Raw genomic sequence first — 18,346 nt, forward strand, 5'->3', positions numbered from 1 at the left:
TCCGGTGGCGTCACGGTAACGGCCGGAAGTTGGTCCCGGAAGTGCGGGTCAGGAGGCACCGCCGGGCAACATGTCTGACAACGAGGACAAGTGAGAGAGAGAGAGAGAGAGAGAGAGAGAGAGAGAGAGACCGAGGGCAGGCAGGGAGGGAAGGCGGCGGCGTGTGGCGCCTCGGGGCGGGTGGGGGCGGCCCGGCCACAAGTGCGACGCGTGTGTCTCTCTCGCAGCTTTGACGGGGATGACTTCGATGATGTGGAGGAGGATGAGGGCCTGGAGGACCTGGAGAACGCGGAGGAGGTGGGTGCCCCGTGCGCCGCCCGCAGGGCCGCGCCGCAGCCTGGCCGGGCTGCTGCTGTGGCTGGGGACGCCTCAGTGGCTCCCTCCGCACCTCAGGGCCTCCCTCGGTGGCGGCTGAGCAGCGGCGCGGGTCTGTTTCCACCAGGAGGGACAGGAGAACGTGGAGATTCTGCCCTCGGGAGAGCGGCAGCAGGCAAACCAGAAGCGCATCACGACCCCCTACATGACCAAGTACGAGCGAGCCAGAGTCCTGGGCACTCGTGCCCTGCAGATAGCGTGAGTATTGCCCACTGTGCCCCAGCATTGCTGCAGCTGTGCCTCCCTTTACATTGATTAGTGCTTCCCTCTTCCCTTAAAAACTCCCGGGTCTTCTGAATGCTTTGCATGACTGCTGAGCTTGTGTGTCCTCCCCCCCCCCCCCACCCTGGTCAACCTGAAGCTGACTCTATTGCACGTGAAGTCTGTGTGTCTCTCCTTGCCTGAAACTGTGCTACTTGTGCATAAAGAGGGAGCTTTTAGTAGCCACAATGACTTTTCCTAGATCACAGACAAAATTATTAGGAAATGGGACGAGACAGTTCTGGTTTCTGTCTTTCCTAAGAGAGCCAGCATGGACTTGGACGTTCATAACTGGTTTGTGAAAAGTAATGTTGGAGGGAGAGATGCTTCAAATCAGCTTCAGTTGATACCAGAGGGCTGTAGGAATTGGGAGTGAAGAAACCAACCTGAAATTCATTCTAAATGCAGTTGCACTGTGGAAAGCTATAAGTTTTAACAAGTATTTGCAATAATAAGGCCTTATTTTTACTAGACAATTACATTTAGAACTTACTTTAAGTGCTGTCAAGGCTGGCTGCTCTTAATCCATTCACCTTTTTGGACTTGTTTTAATAATAAATATTAAAAATATTGTGCTTTTTGAAAAACTATCTTCTGAGAGAGATTGTTAGACAGTGGCAAGGGTTTGAGTTTCATCTTGGTTAAATCCATTTTCATAATGAGGCTTCTCTTGTGCATCATTTAGAAGCTCACAGGCAGGCAAGCTGTTCTTTGCACAGCCTGTGAAGATGTTTTGTGCATGTTCTTTCAGCTGATGAGAGACAAGAAAAATGGGGGTGATGAGATGGGCCCATGCCAGGCCTCTAATCCAAAACACTCTGGTTCTGCCTCACCTGCATCTTCTACTTCCAGTGCTGAACCCAGGCCAGCAGCAGCTCCCATGGCCTCACCCACACATAGTGTGAGCTTTCTGTGCCACCACTGTCCACTGGATGGGTGTAGTCACAGTCCTTGGCAAAATGCTGATGTTTTTTTTTCTGAGAGGTAAAATGCTCTGTAAATCCAGCCCCTCTCTTCCCCTGATCAAGGCCTGGAAGAATGAGCAAGTCAGAATGTAAGAGATGTGTTGGAGTTGTAGGAGGCCCGCTCATTTTACAGCAGTTGCACCCTTTTCATTGGATTAATGTAGAACCATTCTTTTCTGCATGTTTAAATACAGCAGAGGGCGACTAGGAGAGTGTGGATGTGACCAGTCCTTGAGCACCAGCTGGTTAGCAGAGCCCTAGGGATGGGACAAGAAGAACATGGAAGTAAAAGTTTGGTCTGTAACCATCTGGGGGAATTTTCATCTTGAAGTGCACAACAGAGCAAATCAGTTTTGCCAGGGTGGTGTCCCACCCTCCTACTTTATTGGCTGTTGTAGAGGTGACACAGGTAGGCAGGTGTTGAGCTCTCTGTGTTTTTGCTCAAGTGGCTGTTCATGTTTTTCCTAGGATGTGTGCCCCTGTGATGGTGGAGCTGGAAGGAGAGACAGACCCCTTGCTCATTGCCATGAAAGAACTCAAGTAAGTCACAGATTTTGTACTGATTTCTCTAAAGCCAGCAGTCCCCTCCTCATCCCAGCATTTAGCAGTTTGTTCTAAGACAGCCTTGTTTTCCCTCAATAACAGTGAGCACTGTAGTTGCCTTTTCCTTTTTTCACCTTAGAGTTTCTCCACAGTTGCTCTCTCCCAAACTACCTGCTCCTGCAAAGGCTGATGATTTGGACTGCTCTGGACCTCTTCTACTTCACATTCCCAGTATTCTTTATTTCTATAATGGGATCCCAAGGTCCTCCTCTTTCAGAAATTGATTTAATTCCCCAAATAGAATTATTTCAAAGCAGGCATCTGAACACACCTGTGTTCAAATGAAGTGCTGGCAAAAATTAAAATAAGGGTCAGGCTGGTAAGAATGTTTGTTTCCTGCACCCTTGTGCTTTCCCCTGCTTACAGAAAGGTAAATCCTTTCTGATAGCAGCAGAGGCAGCTTTTGGATGACCACTTGCAGGCCCACCTTTCCACAGCAGAGCTCCCTGCTGTCCCACAGTTTTCCTGCACTGTCCAGGTCACATGCAGATATCCTTCAAGCAGCTGGACTCTATTACTGATTAAGTCCCTGTCCTTGAACAAAATTGTCCCCCTGCTTCCCTGTTTCTCAGTGCACAGAAGCTGCTCTTGCAGATTTTTTATCTGTGACAGCTCCCTTTGCCATTGCTGAAAGCTCTTGAGGGTATATTCCTGTAAGATCTCCAGGCTCAGACTGAGTTGCTTCTGGTCACTGCCTGTGTGTGAGCTCTGGAAAGTAAGTCAGGGTGGTGTGTCCTGTTCTGTGCCAAAATTCAGTTGTAGTTCTTGGCATCGGGGAGTTACTTTACTACTGGAAAAACAACCTCCCTGAATGTAAAGAAGTTGTGTTACATTTCAAGTCTGATACAGTTAAACCTGATGCCCTGGCTAGATTCCAGACTGTCTGATTATGCTTTGCTGACTTCAGTCTACTTTCATGAAGTTAAATTGTATTCAGCATTTTCTTGCTCTCTAATGGGAAGCACTGTGAGCACGTGCTGTGCTCCACCCCAGCTGTAACAGCTTTTGGTACCTGAATAGTCACTGTTTTATGTATCCTTCTTTAAGATGTAACTGATGCTCTCAGGGTGCAAATTTCTCTGTAAATGCCAGTTTGTCCTGGAAGTTCTCAGAATTCTGCCACCTTTTTAATGTTGTGTGGGGAAAAACCTTCTGTCAAACAAAGAGTGGATTTGTTCTTCAAGTCCCTTGATTTATATTTTCCCCCTATATCAGGGTTAGGTGCTTGGTGTTGTCTCTTAGTGGGTTCAGACCGCCAGGCTCATTTCCTGCAGGAGCGTCAGAGGTCTGAGAGTTCTTTGGTGTTTGTAGTCTGAGGGTGCTGAGTGCTTTGCATCTACAAATGAGGGAAGGTTGTTGGGACTTTGCTACATAATATCAAATCACTGGTGCTGCCCTCGCTTAAATCTGATGAGCTTATTGAAGCCGCCAAGCCCCTCACTTCCATGGCCTACTGAAGTGATACAGTGCAGATTCTGACATTTCTGTTCATCTGTCTCTTCCCTTCAGAGCACGCAAGATCCCCATAATCATCCGTCGTTACCTTCCAGATGGGAGCTATGAAGACTGGGGTGTGGATGAGTTAATTATCACAGACTGATCAGATTCCAGCCATTGGTTTTGGTTTTGCATTTCCAGGGATGTTTCTAATTTTGGTTAGTGTTTGTGTAAATAAATTCTAGATCTCCCTATTTTAAGTTAAATGTATTTGGGGTTTTTTGCCCTCTGATTTTTCTCTTTCAGTCCTATGTGTCTGAGAGATTACTTTCTTAGCTGTTTCCACCAGTTTGGGTATTATTTTTTTCTCTGTGTGTCATGTACTGTATTAGTAAGATTAGGGAGCCAAGTGCAATGCTGTTTTTTCAGCTTTCTTGCACTGTTGAAGGCCTCATCTTTTAGCTAGGCCAAAGTCTGCAGTAACTCCCTCCTCTAGCACTGCTCCTCCCTCGTTACAGGACTGATACCCAATTAAACTCCTGCTGTACAGAAATGCTCTGGCAGGTACTTTGGGTTCTGAAAGACTCCAGCCTTCCACCACTGTCCCTTCTTAAAGCGGGAGTGCTGAGACACCTCCATTGCTTCCCCCTAGACAGTTGGGCCTTTGTGCCCTGAACAGGTTGCTGTGGAAACCCCCAATTTCCTCTTTGGCCAGTGCTGACTGTGGGGCTTCTCAGGAGTATCGTAGAGCAGCTCTCATCAAGCCACCTATTGTTTCCCTGCTCCCTTGCTGCTTATCAGAAGTGGGGATCCCCTTTCAGTGGCACTGCCCCAGCCGGAAGCGTGGCCGCCCCTCGCTGTCCCAGCAGCTCAGCAGGTGTGGGTTGTTGTTGCACTTGCTCCTGGTGCAGCTGTTCTCTGACACAGTGGAACTGAGGTCCTGGGGATGGACAAGCCATCTCAGGACTGGTGATTCTTACAGTGGCACAGCTGCAGCTAAATCCTAGAGTTCCTTTGATCTGTATTGTGGTGAAAGATCAGTCATCTGTCCCCTTCAGATACCTGCACTCTCACCTCTGATGTGCTGGGAGGTAATGTGCTCAAGAGTTGGGTGGATGCCTTACAATTTGCAAAGGCTTCCAGCCAGCTGCAGGTTTTCATCAGTTCACCTAGTTTTTGTTTCTTGATCTGTGTACTTCAAGGTTCTTTCTCTGCATGCAGAAGATCTGAGCTTGGGCAGAACACACCAAATCTTTCTCAATTATCTTACTAAAAAGAGCTCTCAGAGGTTTTGGCTTCTATTTTTAAAGAGAAGAAGGAGGAAGGCACACCTCACCTATGGTTTCTGCTTTATATTTTTTTGTAGTCTGGTCCAGAAAGAATATTTCTGATTAGTTTGTGTTAAAGCTTGTGCTTAATATATAAGCAATCATTCTGCATGCTGTATGTGTGGTCAGTGCCTGCACGTGAGCATCCATGTCACAAAGAGAGTTTATACCCACCTGCCTGGGAACTTGGCTCATGTAACAGCCACGAATGTCATTCTCTTACTGCTCCCTGTAAAAGTCTATCCTTCCTCTCTTGGTGTGCACAGGAGGGGCTGGTTTTAGAGGCAATAATGCAAGAGCTGAATGGGTCCCTGGGTGAAATGATAGGTCAAAGGGGATGTGGAGATGTTTGCAGGTGCATGGAGGGGGTTGACTGTGAAGAACCCAAATGCTTCCTGGTCCAGGCCATCCTTCCCAAGAAAAGGTTAATTTGCAGCAGTGTGGCCTTCAGCCTTCTCCCCCCACCCTCCATGGAATCCTTTAATCACGTTGGTGCGGTGAAATTTCAGCCCTGAAATGGTGCCTTTGTGCAATCGTTTTGGCGTCTGCCATGGAGCGCGGGGTCGTTTTCTTGTCCTTTTTTTTATTTTTTTTAAATGGCTTCTTTGTTCCCTGCCGGACTCCCCTCCCCAGCCTTGCATCTGTATCAGATACGATTAAAGGGATAGAGAAGGATGCCAGGCCAGCTCCTGCTAGGCTGCAGGAGGAGTGGTTAACCCCTCTGTTACCAGTGGTATTCTCAGTACTTTACTTGCAACAACCCCCCCTCTGTGAGAGGCAAATGGTTGAGGCAGAGCCCACTCACTTTCCTAATTTGCTTCTTGAAGAGCTGGAGTACTTATGTAAGATTAAGAACTTTCTTCTCCCACTCTTCTGTTCATCCAAGCTCTGTCACTTCTTTTTCCCACCCATGTGATCAGCTGTCATATCTCTAATTCCACCATGGCTTCCCTTCCTCCCTACCTGTGTTCCAGATTTGCTCAGCAGTGCCCTTCTGGGCTCTTCCCACAGCCTGTGATTTGGGGTATAGGTTTCTCCTCCTCTCCATGAATGGTCAGTCCTATTTTGCATGGAACTCTTTAGCTGGCATCACTATTATTAGATTAATTAGGCCATCCTGCTGTGGATGCTCTTGGCCCTATACAGAACTATAGTGCTGTGCTTTTTAAAAAGCTTTGACCATTCCACAGTTCCTAGATGTTCTGCTTACTCTACTCACCCATAAAGTGTTTAGTGAACAGGAGGAACTCACTGCACCTGCTCACAAGCACCAGCATTGAAGCCCTTTGGAATGAACTTGTAATTATTGGGAGTGTCTGTGGTAAATGGGCTCCTACCGTTCTGCCTTGAGAGATGTTCTTAAGCAGAGTGATACCCACTACACTTTTTTCTTTCCAGACAAGTTCAGATACCCTCCCAGGACCTGACTATATACAGAATATCGTCTTCAACAAGTGAGGAAGTGTATACATGTGTTCTGGAATATACTCTGTGTATGAGTGTTTGTGTTTGGGTTCTTGCTTGTGGAAGGCAAGAGGGTGAGGGGTTGAGTTTTTACTGAGAAATTAATGGCTGCTTCCAAAATACACAAATTTGTGTATGTGGGGAAGGTTTTTTTTGAAGGTATGTCACCTGCTACCTGGTCATGAGGACCCAAGATGAGAAACCTCACACTTCTAGAGAGCATTAGCAGTCACACTAAGAAATTTTTGGGTGAGGCAGGTGCAAAATAGTACTCTTGATTGCATGTGCTCTATCTCAGATGAAGCAGTGTTAGTGCTTTTCTCATGGAAGAAATGGCTGCAGGTGAGGTGTACAGAAGGTGAGCCTCATCTCCATGAAGGAGTCTGGACAGCCAGTCAGAATTGCACCCGTGTCCTCTTCCTGAGAGGCAGAGGAAGGCTGTGCACAGGATCTGTGTGGTGACGCGTGTGACCCATCATACATGTACTGGGGGAAAAAAACAGACTTGCAGGGAAGAGGTCAAAGAAACCCAGACATGTGAAAATGAAACTTATAAGTTTATTATTCCATATGTTTAACGCAGAGTTAATGGTGCTAGGATGGCACAGAGACTGAGGAAAGGGAGGTAGGGGAGGAAGGTGCTACTTGCATAAATAAGGGGACAGGGCTGGAAGAGGTTACATGCGTACAGGGAGCAAACATTCTACATGATCTTTTCAGACACCACAAGGATAAGTCATCTGTAGCTAAGGGAGGCAGGAAGGGCATCTGACAGTCATATCAACAGAGGGATACAGCAGCACCCATCACAGTCCACATTTGGTTAAAGTCTCTTTCTAGACTAGCATATGCATTGGGAAGTCCCACAGCATGTCTCTGCAATCACCTGTCAGGAATCATCTTTTCCTGTGGCAGTTTTTGTGCCAGTTCACTCCCTGGCATGACAAACCACCACAGTCCTGGAGGTGACAAAGGAGAAGCAAGCAGACTGTCCTCAGATGTTGGGCTGAAAAAGAGGTTGATCTCTAAGACATGGTTGCTTCTAGTTTGAAACCCAAAGGCAAAGAAGATTACTTTGCACCTAAATAGGCTTCTTTCATCATCCAAGATTGGGTCTGTATCTACCTTGCTTAAAGCCACAGGAGTATCTTTCCATTCTCAGCATAGATGGGAGGGAGGTGTTGGCTGATTGGGAGACATGATGGACGAATGAGTTCAGCCTGGGTTTGGAGTGGGAGCTCAGAGAGTACTGGAATCAACTTGGGATGTTGGCAAGTGCATCATAGCTTTCTTGGTGCCTCTTCATTTCATGCAGGCACTGTCAAATGTGGAAGAGCAAGGGCCAGGTTTGCTCAGAGGTCGTTTGGAGTTCTGAAGAGATTAGAAGAGACTGGGAGGCCAGAAATGCCAGACATAAATGAATGATACAGAGTAATTTAAAAAAAGGAGGATTCACCCATAGCACCGTAATGATTCATTGGTCCTTCGCCACCTCTCCTCCACCTTCATAGATGAACACGCGCATGCACACAGGCTGTGATATGAGTAATGCTAAGGCTGGCCACGCTGTTCCCAAATCCCATGTACTGTTCAGGCAAGCCTTCAAACCTCCATGCTGCGAAGAGTGTGGGATTAAATAGAGACAGGAGGGTGGGGAGAGGTGGGGAGAAAAGCTAGGATGCAGCTGTGGAAATTGGCAGGGAAGCAAGCGTAGGTTGGTCTTCCAAGGGGTTCAAGATTCATGCATGTGTGAATCTTAGGCAGGACTGCTGCACAACGCTGATTGCAAGGAAGCCGGCCATGCCATCCTCCTTGCTGCTCCTCCTGGGACATGTCCACCGAGGCTGAGCGGCCACCCAACACCTGCAGCAGGTGACAAAATGTTGGCCATTGTGGCCTGTTGGAAACACTTGCAAACTCCCTGGAGCAGTGTGGGAGGAGAAGGAAAGGACAGTCTCTCTCATCATACAGTCCAGGGTGTGCACAACAAAACCCACCACAGACCAGTCACTCCATGTCTAGAATCCTCCTCATCTAGAAGGCCAAAAAGGCATTGCAAGCCAGTCATGTGGCCTGTGTGAAATTGGTAAAGGGCAAAAGGATGACAAACCTTCCTCTAGGTGGGTGTGCCAGCGAGAGCTGGGATCAAGAAAGGCACTTCTGTATGCTTGGTGGGTTCTGGTGGCTGGATGGCACTGAGTGACCTTGGAGTTCGGAGGCTCTTCTGCCTGTGCTGATTCTTCGGAGCCTTTCCGTCGCTGCTTCGGTCACTGTTCCCCATTCCCTATGGTCTGGAGAGAGTTGTGTACACGGGCTGTTCCCAATGTGTGGGGCTATGGGACTGTGGCACGGAGGGTGCAGGGTCAGAGATGGCAGTGTAAAGGGGACGTTGAGAAGGTCCCATATAGGAGAAGGCAGAGTAAAGGCCAGAGGCTTGGGTGGAATGGCTGTAGTAGGGTCCCGAGGGCTGGTGGTCCGGGTAGTCAAACTGCGGCCTGGAGATGGAGGGGAAGGCCGAGCCGTAGTGGGGCAGACTCAGGGACGTGTAAGCAATCTGGGAAGTGGAGGGCTGGTCAGTGTAATGGCCTCCAGGGGTGGACCCCTCCGTTTTCACCTGGGCCTTTGAGTCCACCATCGATGAGGTGGCAGTGGACAAGGAGACTCCATGCTGCTTGGAGATCCAGGCAGAGTGTCCGCTGGCCGCAGCCAGGGCACTCCCAAGGCCATAGCCAGCAGCAGCCGCTGCCGCATAGCCCCCGACGTGGCCTGGGTGGCCGGCGTGTCCGTTGGGCGGCAGGTACTGATCGAATTCATTGACATCAAAGGTCTCCATGTTGGACATCACCTCATGGCTGATCTCCCCAATGTCCACATTTCCAAAGTCAATGTGTGGCTTTCCCCCTTCCCCCAGGGAACGCCCTTCTCGTTTGGAATCGGCTTTGCCTGCCTGCATCTCGGTCTTAGGGGTGGTAGGAGGTGTGGGGGGCCCATGGCTCTGACCTGCAATGTGAAGGATATTTTGAAAAGGAAGAAGAGAGAAGAGGTGAGTTACAGCTTTATGACTTGCTCTATACACAATCCATCTCTGTTCTTCCCAGTATGCCAGCAGCTGTCTAGCTGGAGGCTTTGGTGGAGGTAGAAAGAAATAGACAAAACCAAATCTCTTTATGTCATTTTGTGGAAAAAAGGGAGGATGCAACGATACCTTGCCTGACCAGAGAAATGCAAGTGCCTCTGAAACTCAGGCATGTCCCTGCTGGGAGACTCAGGCATGTGTACTGCTGACACCAGCAGTCTGCTGGGTCGTGAGTAAGGTGTGAGCCCCACCACGATGACTTGTCTTTTTTGAGCCTCTGGCTTGGCTGTAGTCTGTCAAGAGATTCACTGAGACCCAAAACTCACCTGAGGAGTGTTCCGGATGACCGTCGGACATGGGTGACCCTTCGCCAGGATGCCTGTGATCCAGGTGGGCATTCTTGTAGTGGGCCTGGATAGCAGCAGCCCCACCAGCATCCCCTTCTACCTGTCCTTCACCCTCGCCCTGTGTGGCCTTGCCATTTTTCCGCCGGCGGGGCTGGTACTTGTAATCAGGATGGTCCTTCTTGTGCTGCATCCTCAGCCGCTCCGCCTCTTCGATAAAGGGCCGCTTGTCGCTTTCATTCAGTAACCTGCAGAGACCAAGGTGGGAAAGAAGAGAAGAGGGAAAGCGTGGGGTAGGTCCATCAGAAAAAAAAACCTATGCTCAATATTGTGGGACAGGGTGTGTAAATCCAAATGCCAGGATGTTGCCCCATGGAGGGTACTCCCCAAAACAACAGGAAGAACTTGGATTGTTTCCATGGAGACAGCAATGCTTTTCTTCTTCTCCTTAGACATTAAGCCCTGCCACTGGTTGGTGCTGGTGCTGGGTCCCCCTTCCCCACTTGTGTGATGCTTCTCACCTCAGTAAATTCAATTTACCCTCTCTTCCATTGCCAAAGGGCGAAGTGCAGCCTTTTGTAGCTGTGTTAAATAAGGGTTGATGAGCTGCTTTTAAAAACTTCGGGCAAATTAAGGGCAGTTGCAATTGTCCTTTGGACAAAGGTGTTGTACTACCTGTAGTGCTGCCTGCCCCATGTCTCTTGCTCTTCCCCAGACTGTATTTATTAACCTCCCCCCTTCTATAGGCTTTGATCCTAGCTTGAGGCTGTATGGAGCACCAATAGGAGCTATTGATATTGGCTCCACAGGAACCATGTAAAGCAACCTTTAGTCATTTTGCAATATTCTAAAAGGGAATTTGGAAGTTCGGAAAGGGCTAGAAACCTTAGCAGAAAGAAAATTTGGAAGGGCTAGAAACTGTATTCTACTATTCCTGGAGCTCCTGCTCACCTCAGACATGGATAATGCGAAAGTCTGAAGCACAAAGGACCAGCCTTCCTTGAACTTGGCCAAGCAGTTGAAAAAATTTAGCTGCTATTTTGCTAGCTTTGTAGAAGTAGATGAGCCGTGGTTTCTGGATGAAAGGCACTGCAGAAATGTAAGCTCCTTGTTTGTATTCCTGCCAGATCATGGGCTGCTCTAGTTAAGGCTCTCTGAGGAAATGGTGAAATGCACAGGCAGGATGCCTCAGAGCACTTGAAGATAAGATCAAACTCATTGCTCAAGCCTTTTGCAGCATTTCAGCTGGAAGCACTTCAATTTCATATTATGATTTTCCTCCTCATATTCTTGTGACTCGAGGTCATCCTGCCTTCAATCAAAACCCAGTACTGTCAGAAGGGACCAGTCTTCTCATGACTGGGAACTCAAAACAGCCATTACGAATGGCAGGGCTTAGAAACAGCCAAAAAAAATTATGTTACGTCCCCACCTTTTTCTCCTCAGCAAAAGAACTACATGGGGATGGGACTGTGCCAGCACCTTAGCACCCCCGAAGCCCTTAGCACTGAAATGTGACCAATTCTGTTTAGCTGTACGCTCTGGGGAAGATATAAAGGCCTGAACTGACCTGAAAAACTGAAAGATGAAGTGGAGGTATGGCTCAAGGAGTACACAGGTAAATCTGGTGGGCAATCAGATTGGTCACCAGCAAGTAATGGGTTGGTCCCTAAACACTCTTTTCCTCCCCTGCTCCTTGTGCATTGCCTCAGCTGGTAGATGGAAGGTGTGTGGCATGTTGCTGACCTGGGTTCACTCCAGTCAGCCTGAGCAGGTTGTGGCCACACACCACATTCCTCCACTGCCTTAATCCTGGAGATTAAAGCAACTGAGCCACCATGAATCCAGCACCAGCTTTCCTGTCTCCCTCCTGACACTGTATACTATGCTCACAAGTCCCAGAGGGTTCTAATCCCTCAGCCTGTGCTGCTCCAGACAGCCCTCTAAGGGTCAGCCCTTGTAGGCCTTGTGGACTGGGAGCTACTTTGCCTTGGCAAAATCTTCATCCTTATGGAGCATGGGATATGGAGAATAGAGACAGAACCTGCAAAGCTCAGCCTTAGAGATCTGCCTTGTGGATGCTGTGAAACAGAGACATTGGAGGCTACACGGGTGTCAGACCCCTGCCCTCTGAGCTATGCTGAAGTGCCTCACCTCCTCTCCTCTTGACAGCAGCTCGTGGGTAGTGCCACCAACAGGACAGAGGCAAGTCCACTCCCCACATCTTCTCTTCTCTCCAAGGCTGCCTGCTCCCTCCTCCCTCCCACTGGGATCAGAATTCAAATCAGCTTTAGCAAAGTGAAACTGGTGCGAGCAGGCAAAGGCCAGGAGATTTGGGGGGATTTGGATTTCACTTGCTTCCTGCCCTCCCCCTCCTGCCCCCCACGCTCTCCAGGCCATAATGCAAAGGAGTCTCGCACGGGCAGAGAAGTTATGGATCACAGAGCAAAGCCCTTCATGGGGCTTATCCAAGCCTGACACCAAATGCTCACTCCTGAGCCAAGGGGAGAGCGACAAGCACCCAGCACCGTGCTTTGGGAGGAGAAAGGAGGGCTAAAACCTTCCTGCTCACCTCTCAGAGCCTCTACTTCTGCCACCTGGCATGGCACAGCTCCGTGTGCCATGCACCTGGCTCAGCAGCCAGAGGCCTGACCCTGGCTGGGGCTCAGCTGCCAATGGGTCAGTGCGGTGATGGGCTTGGGCACTGGGGCTGATGCAAGGCGAGAGCTGTCTGGGAGCAGAAGGCAGCCCTCCTACACGTCCATGGCCCTAGATTTTGTGGGCATGAACCAATTGCCTGGGTGTTGCCACCCTCATGCAAAGATCCGTCCATCGGGGCCCTTTGCTCCTCCCTACCAAGCCTTCCTCCCCTTCTTCCCATGCCTCCCTTGTTTTCAGCCCTGGAGGTGGTGCTGGCATTTTGGCTGGGAGTCATGCTGACATTTTCAGCAGCCAGCCTCCATTTGAGAGCTGCTCCGTGTCCCACCCTGGGAAAGGAAAGCATTCAAGGACAGATTTCATGACTGTCAAGCACAAAAAGTCTCCCTTCTTTTTTAGTATGTCCCATTTGTTGTCTACACCCATCACACACCCTAATGGGTACAGACTGGGGAAGGTGGATGGGGCCGTAAGCCCCATGGCACTGTGTTTGGGGTCAGGCAGGTAAAGTGGCCATCAGGGCATATCCTGCAGCCCCTTCCAATGAGGACTGGTGCCTGTGGAGGACATGGCGATGCAAATTCTGGGCTTAAAAATAAATCCTGCGCTGTTGCATCCTATTTTGCAGGTGCCTCTCAAGATTTCCATCCTCTTCCATCCCCACCCGGTGCCAATTGCTGGAGATGTGCTTGGTTTAATGGTGGTCTGCAGGGAGTCCCTGTGGTCACCAGCCTTTGCCTCTAACCCACCTTTTATCTGTAGAAGCTCAGAACAGCCAACATTTTCCCAAGTGACAAGCCATAGCAGTAGGGTTTTGGTGGCTGCCTTTGCAAGGACATTCATCAAAAGTTTGAGGCTAAGCTGTCCAGAAAAAATCCTGTCTGCTTGCAGCTGTAACCATGTGTAGGAGCTATACCTGGGGGACAGTGTAGATAAGGCAGTGGGAACCTCAGCAGAGCAAGCCCAGCCATACCGTGGCTGGAAGGCAAGGCTCTGGGCTACTATCCTGGTAACATTTGGGCCACCTCCCCTGGAGTTTTGTGGTTGATATTTCCCCACAGCCTCACAGAAATATACACACATATGGCCAGATACTGACTGTACCCATAACCCATCTTGCTGCGTTGTGTGATCTCCATAGGGGCTGGCACAGCTCGGAGATCCTCAGCACGCATGAGGAGAGGAGACATTCAAGAGAAGCACCCAGGTGGCAAACTCAGCAGCTTATAACAACCCCAGGCCTGACCCCGCAAGCTTCTCATCTGAGCAATGCTTCCTGGCTGTATTGTGCCCTAAGAAACACACGGGGACCTTGACCATTGTCTGGCAGCAGTGTCCTGCTGCTCTGAGTCCCGTGTGGCCAGCAGCGGGAGCCATGTCCTGGGAGCGGGGAGGCATTTGGGTACATGACTGTGGCTGTGGGCTGGGGGCTCCGTCTCCCTGCACTCTTAATGCAATTCCTGTGGAGGTTTCACTGCTCTGCTATATTTTCAAGGAAAATACAGTGCCTGGAGGGAGACACCATTGCTCTAAAATCTGGCAAAATTTTGCAGTAAAGGAATGATGTCTTGAAATCAACATTTCGGGAACAAAAAGGATAGGTCCCCCCACACACCCCCTTTTCAACACAGCTTCACAATCCAGAGGCTGGCAGCAGAGTCCCAGGTGAAAGCAAGTGCTGTGGTAAAGGGAAAGCAGAGGAGATCCAAGCAGGAAAGAAGATCAGAGGAGACATTCACAATCAATGCTGTGCCTTTGACTTCCCAAGGAAATCCCTTTGCTGGGGTTACATTAGACACTCAGGAGTAAGGTAAACAGGCTGACATAGCAGAGGGAGAATCTAATGCCCATGGGGTTGGTTCCTTGAGAGCTAGGCTGTTTGAAGCTAGGAATGAATAGCTGCTACAGAGAGTGTGTTTTGAAGCTTCTGCTTCAAAAAATGTGTCTTGGCTCACCCAAAAGGGAGGGCTTTTTCTATGAAATGATGTCAGGGTGTGAGAATGAGAGGGCTGTTTGCATGAGCCTTGGTTTGCCTAGATTGGCATGAGGCAGGGGACTGTGCTGGGGACTTGTGGCAGAAAGTAACAGGTTACTCTCTGGGGTTATCAGCAGAGAGCGTCCGACGGGAAGGATGCGGCACAGCCAGCCTGACACGTTTGGCTTTGGCACAATGGCTCTCTGCACACTCCTGGGCTGGCTGCAGTCAATGAGAGCAGCCTATGGACCTGCTGGAGGAAGGAGGGGAGGCTACCCAAAGGACCCAGGATCTGCACAAAGTGAAAATAGCTGCACAAACTGCAGTGCCGAAGGACAAGTGTATGTGTGCTAGTGAGAAGGGAGGGCATCTCTCTGTTTGCAAAGGAAGATGGGGTTTGTTTGAGCCAGCATATTCCAAGAGAGCCTGCTAAGGCTGGAACTCTTGCAGGTCTCTTCCTCTCTGCTAAGCCTCAACCCCTATTTCTACCTGTGTCTCTCCTTGTCCATCTCACTGCGTCTGCATGGCCTGCCAAAAGTGGGACCATCCTAGGAAGGATGGGTGTCAGGCTCTGACTGCCTGTCTCCTTTCCCCTGACATTCTTCCTCAGCTGTAAATCCCTCTGCTTTGTGGCACTGCCCGGAGAAGAAACCCTGTTGGTGCTGGGATCTGAGTTCAGACAGGCTTGAGGCAGCCACCTGTGACTTAGCTCTTAAAAGACTTGAGCTCAGCCAGTTTACTGCTACTGCACAACTGAGCCCTACAGGGAGGGTGAGCCAAGAAAACAAGATCTCCCTAGGCAGTCAGGCAGGGAGGACCAGATGAGAGTGTCCTCATCAGGAACAATAGGGAAACTTAGTTGGAAACAAATGGAAAGGGCTGCTGCTCAGGACAGAAGTGAGCTCTGCTGAGAAAACTTTCACTACATCCAACCACCTCTCTTGCTCCAGTCAACAACTGCGCATCCTGTGAGGGGGCTCACTGTACAGAAGTCCCCTCAAGGGACACCCCTTCCATCCTTCCACATGACCACACAGTCCTCTAGAGGACACCTGCAGACCTCAGCCCTCCCACCCCACATTCACCGCTCTCCCTTACCTCCAGAGCTTCCCCAAGGTCTTACTGAGCTCGGCATTGTGCAGGTGCGGGTACTGGTCAGCCAGTTTCCTCCGGGCAGCCTGTGCCCACACCATGAAGGCATTCATGGGCCTCTTGACGTGGGGTTTGCTCTTGTTACTTCCATTGACCCGGACGGGCATGGGAACCAGGGTCCAGTCGTAGCCGCTCAGCACCTGGCTGACTGCCTCGCGGATGCACACTGGGAACTTGTCATCGTCCGCCTCCGAGTCCTGCTGCTCCTTCTTCACCTTCCCCATCTCCCCATTCCCAGAGCCAGTGAGGTGCGGGGAGTTGTCTGCTGCCATGGAGGGTCCTGGGGAGAGGCAGTGGTGGTCTTCAGAGCCCACTGGGCTCATCTCCACCTCTGAAAGGTCTTGGTCGTCAGCCATCCTTGCTCTCAAGCTTTCCCTCTTCCTTCTTGCTGTCCTTCTTCTCACTGGGGAGGGAAGGGAGGAAGACAAAAACAAAGGAAAGAAAGGAAAAAAAGGGGAAAAGAGAGAAAATGAGAAGCAACCACCAAATCTGAAAGGGACTCCAAGGTCTCTGAAGAACTGACCACGAGACAGGGGCTGCTCAATTAAAGCGCAAGCAACGCAATTGCCGTGCACACCGCAGAACCCGTGATCAGTGGGGGTGGGGATGGGTCAGGGCCCCTGATTAATTGGGATATTGCTCCCTATCTCTGCAATCGTGTGGAGCTGACATGTGGGGAAGGGCCTGCAGCAAGAGGGATAATGAAAGTTGGGGATCTGAAAGGGGAGAGACATGCACCATTCTGCCTCAGCACAGCATCCCACAGAGGAGGGGAATGTGGAGGAGAGTCACCAAACTTGGGGGGGGAAGTGCCCCTTTATTTCAAAGACATGCAGTGAAATGTCTGGAGGGAGGCATGGGAGGGGAAGCACCAGCAGTCTGGCTTATAGACTGGTAGGGACTGATACCCCAGGTGCCAGGGAACCTGAGCGGGTGGCACCACCATGCAGAGAACCAGCCCAGGCCCGGGATCCACACCCAGATCCCAGCTGTGAGAAAGTGCTTCTGCTGGGACATCTCATCCCTCACTCTCCTTTCACAGCTGATAAACCAAAGGCTTAAAATACATCTATGCTTCGTCCACACACACCCTCCAGTATACGTGTGTGTGTGCATATGCATACTCACAGTCATGTATCTGTATCTATATCTCTATCTGTATCTATATCTATATCTATCCAGACAAAAACACAACCAAGTTTAACTTTGAGACAAGTCATAGCTTTGGGTTGCCTGTCCCACACACTCTGCCTTTCTCCTTCCGTCTGCAGTCACCTCTAAAAGTCCCTGCTGCTGTGCAGCAGTTCCCCCCTAAGAGAAAAAAAAACCACTCTAAAAATAAAGGCCTCTCTATCCTCCCCATCTAGAAATTAAAAAAAAAAAAAAAGAAGAATAAAGAAATTTTAAAAAAAAGTGATGGAAAAGCGTGCCGCTGGCTTAACTGGAAAAAAAAAAAGCCAGTGCATAGCAAGAGCTGCTGTCCCTCTAGTTTCAGAGGGCAACACAGACTCTTGTGTGGAAAAATGAAGAAAGTAAGAGAAAGTAGAGGGGGGAAAAGCGCGAACAAAAACGTGCGCGTGTGCAAGCAAGCTCAGGTAGGAAAACTTACATTGCTGGCCGGTGTGCCGGGCAAATCCTGCAGGGCTGTGATCCCAATAGCCCCCCTGCTCTCTCTCTAGCCCCAGCGGTGTCGGGGCGCGCGGCACAGGGAGGCTCTCAAGCGAGTGCCATTCCTGGAGGGAGGCTTGGTTTTTACTAATACCCCGGCTGCATGTCTCTAGCTGGCTTTGCTGCTTAGCACCGGGGGAGGGAAGGGCGGAAGGTGGAGCCAAGCACTCCTCAGAGCCAGAGTACAGTCGGCCAGGGACGGCGGGGAGGGGACACAGGCAGCCCCCCACCCCACCTCAGCCACCAGTACGTTCCCTGTTTTCCATGGTGCCAGCTTCTTCATGGGAATTATTGGCATTGCTGCTCTCAGTGGCATGGCCAGCCCAGAGATGGTGCTGGAGGATTCAACCCTGGCAGGTTGGGGCGGTGGGATGCTGGAAGGGGTGTGCGTGGTTTGGGGAGAAGGGTGTGCATCCTCAGGATGGGGGTCCCTCTCCTTCTCCCTGATATCATGGTTACTCCTGAAGGATCTAGCACTCCCCATGTGCTAAATGAGTCCCTAGTCCTCATCACACAGTCACATGAGGATTCTTCTATGCTGAAACAAGTTGTCCTGGGACCCTGGGGTCAAGGCACTGTGAAAAGGGCATTATTCAGACCTGTATCTGCAAGGTAGGGAAGGGGATGCAGGGGATCAGAGGTGTTCTGAGAGTGGAGAACATCAGGTCCAGGGAAAATGCCATGCTGCTGGATAGTAGATACCAGCTTGAGCTTTCTTAAAATTTTTGTACTCTAGGGGTGGGCTCTGTGGGATCTTGCCAAGATAAGCAGGCTCTGCTTCCTCCAGCAAGCTGAGCTGCTCCTATAGGCAAATGTGGTCTCACAAGGAAAGTGGGGTTTCCTAATGAGAAGGACTCTCACACTCACCCTCATTCTTGCTGCTTGTGCACTGGGACACGTAATAGATCTCAGCTCTCAATGGTTTAGAATGTTCTCCCTCACATCTTCTGTTTTCCGGCTCACTTTCCTTCCCACATGCCTCTGGTAGTTGGTTTCTTCAATTTCTTTTGTTACCAGGGCTCATATAGACCAACACCAAC

At 50.0% G+C, this 18,346-nt stretch overlaps 2 protein-coding genes across 3 annotated transcripts; one reads left to right on the forward strand and one right to left on the reverse strand.

The window, feature by feature from the left end:
* Positions 1-5: 5 nt before the first annotated feature.
* On the forward strand, positions 6-3,901 carry POLR2F (RNA polymerase II, I and III subunit F). Its single transcript, XM_066551032.1, has 5 exons — positions 6-90; positions 228-297; positions 443-573; positions 2,070-2,141; positions 3,714-3,901. Exons 1-5 carry the CDS (start codon positions 71-73, stop codon positions 3,802-3,804), a joined length of 384 nt encoding a protein of 127 aa, XP_066407129.1. The 5' UTR covers positions 6-70; the 3' UTR covers positions 3,805-3,901.
* A 3,070-nt stretch (positions 3,902-6,971) lies between these two features.
* SOX10 (SRY-box transcription factor 10) lies at positions 6,972-17,381 on the reverse strand. Of its 2 annotated transcripts, XM_066550545.1 has the most exons (4): positions 17,248-17,381; positions 15,585-16,041; positions 9,836-10,101; positions 6,972-9,433 (listed from the first exon to the last, which is right to left on the reverse strand). In XM_066550545.1, exons 2-4 carry the CDS (start codon positions 15,992-15,994, stop codon positions 8,718-8,720), a joined length of 1,392 nt encoding a protein of 463 aa, XP_066406642.1. In that variant the 5' UTR covers positions 15,995-16,041; positions 17,248-17,381; the 3' UTR covers positions 6,972-8,717. The 2 variants fall into 2 exon arrangements, with proteins under 2 accessions (XP_066406642.1, XP_066406644.1); XM_066550547.1 differs by lacking the exon at positions 17,248-17,381 and having other exon boundaries at positions 15,585-16,019.
* Positions 17,382-18,346: the final 965 nt, after the last annotated feature.

Source organism: Molothrus aeneus, chromosome 5 (assembly GCF_037042795.1).
Source record: "Molothrus aeneus isolate 106 chromosome 5, BPBGC_Maene_1.0, whole genome shotgun sequence".
NCBI lineage: Eukaryota > Metazoa > Chordata > Aves > Passeriformes > Icteridae > Molothrus > Molothrus aeneus.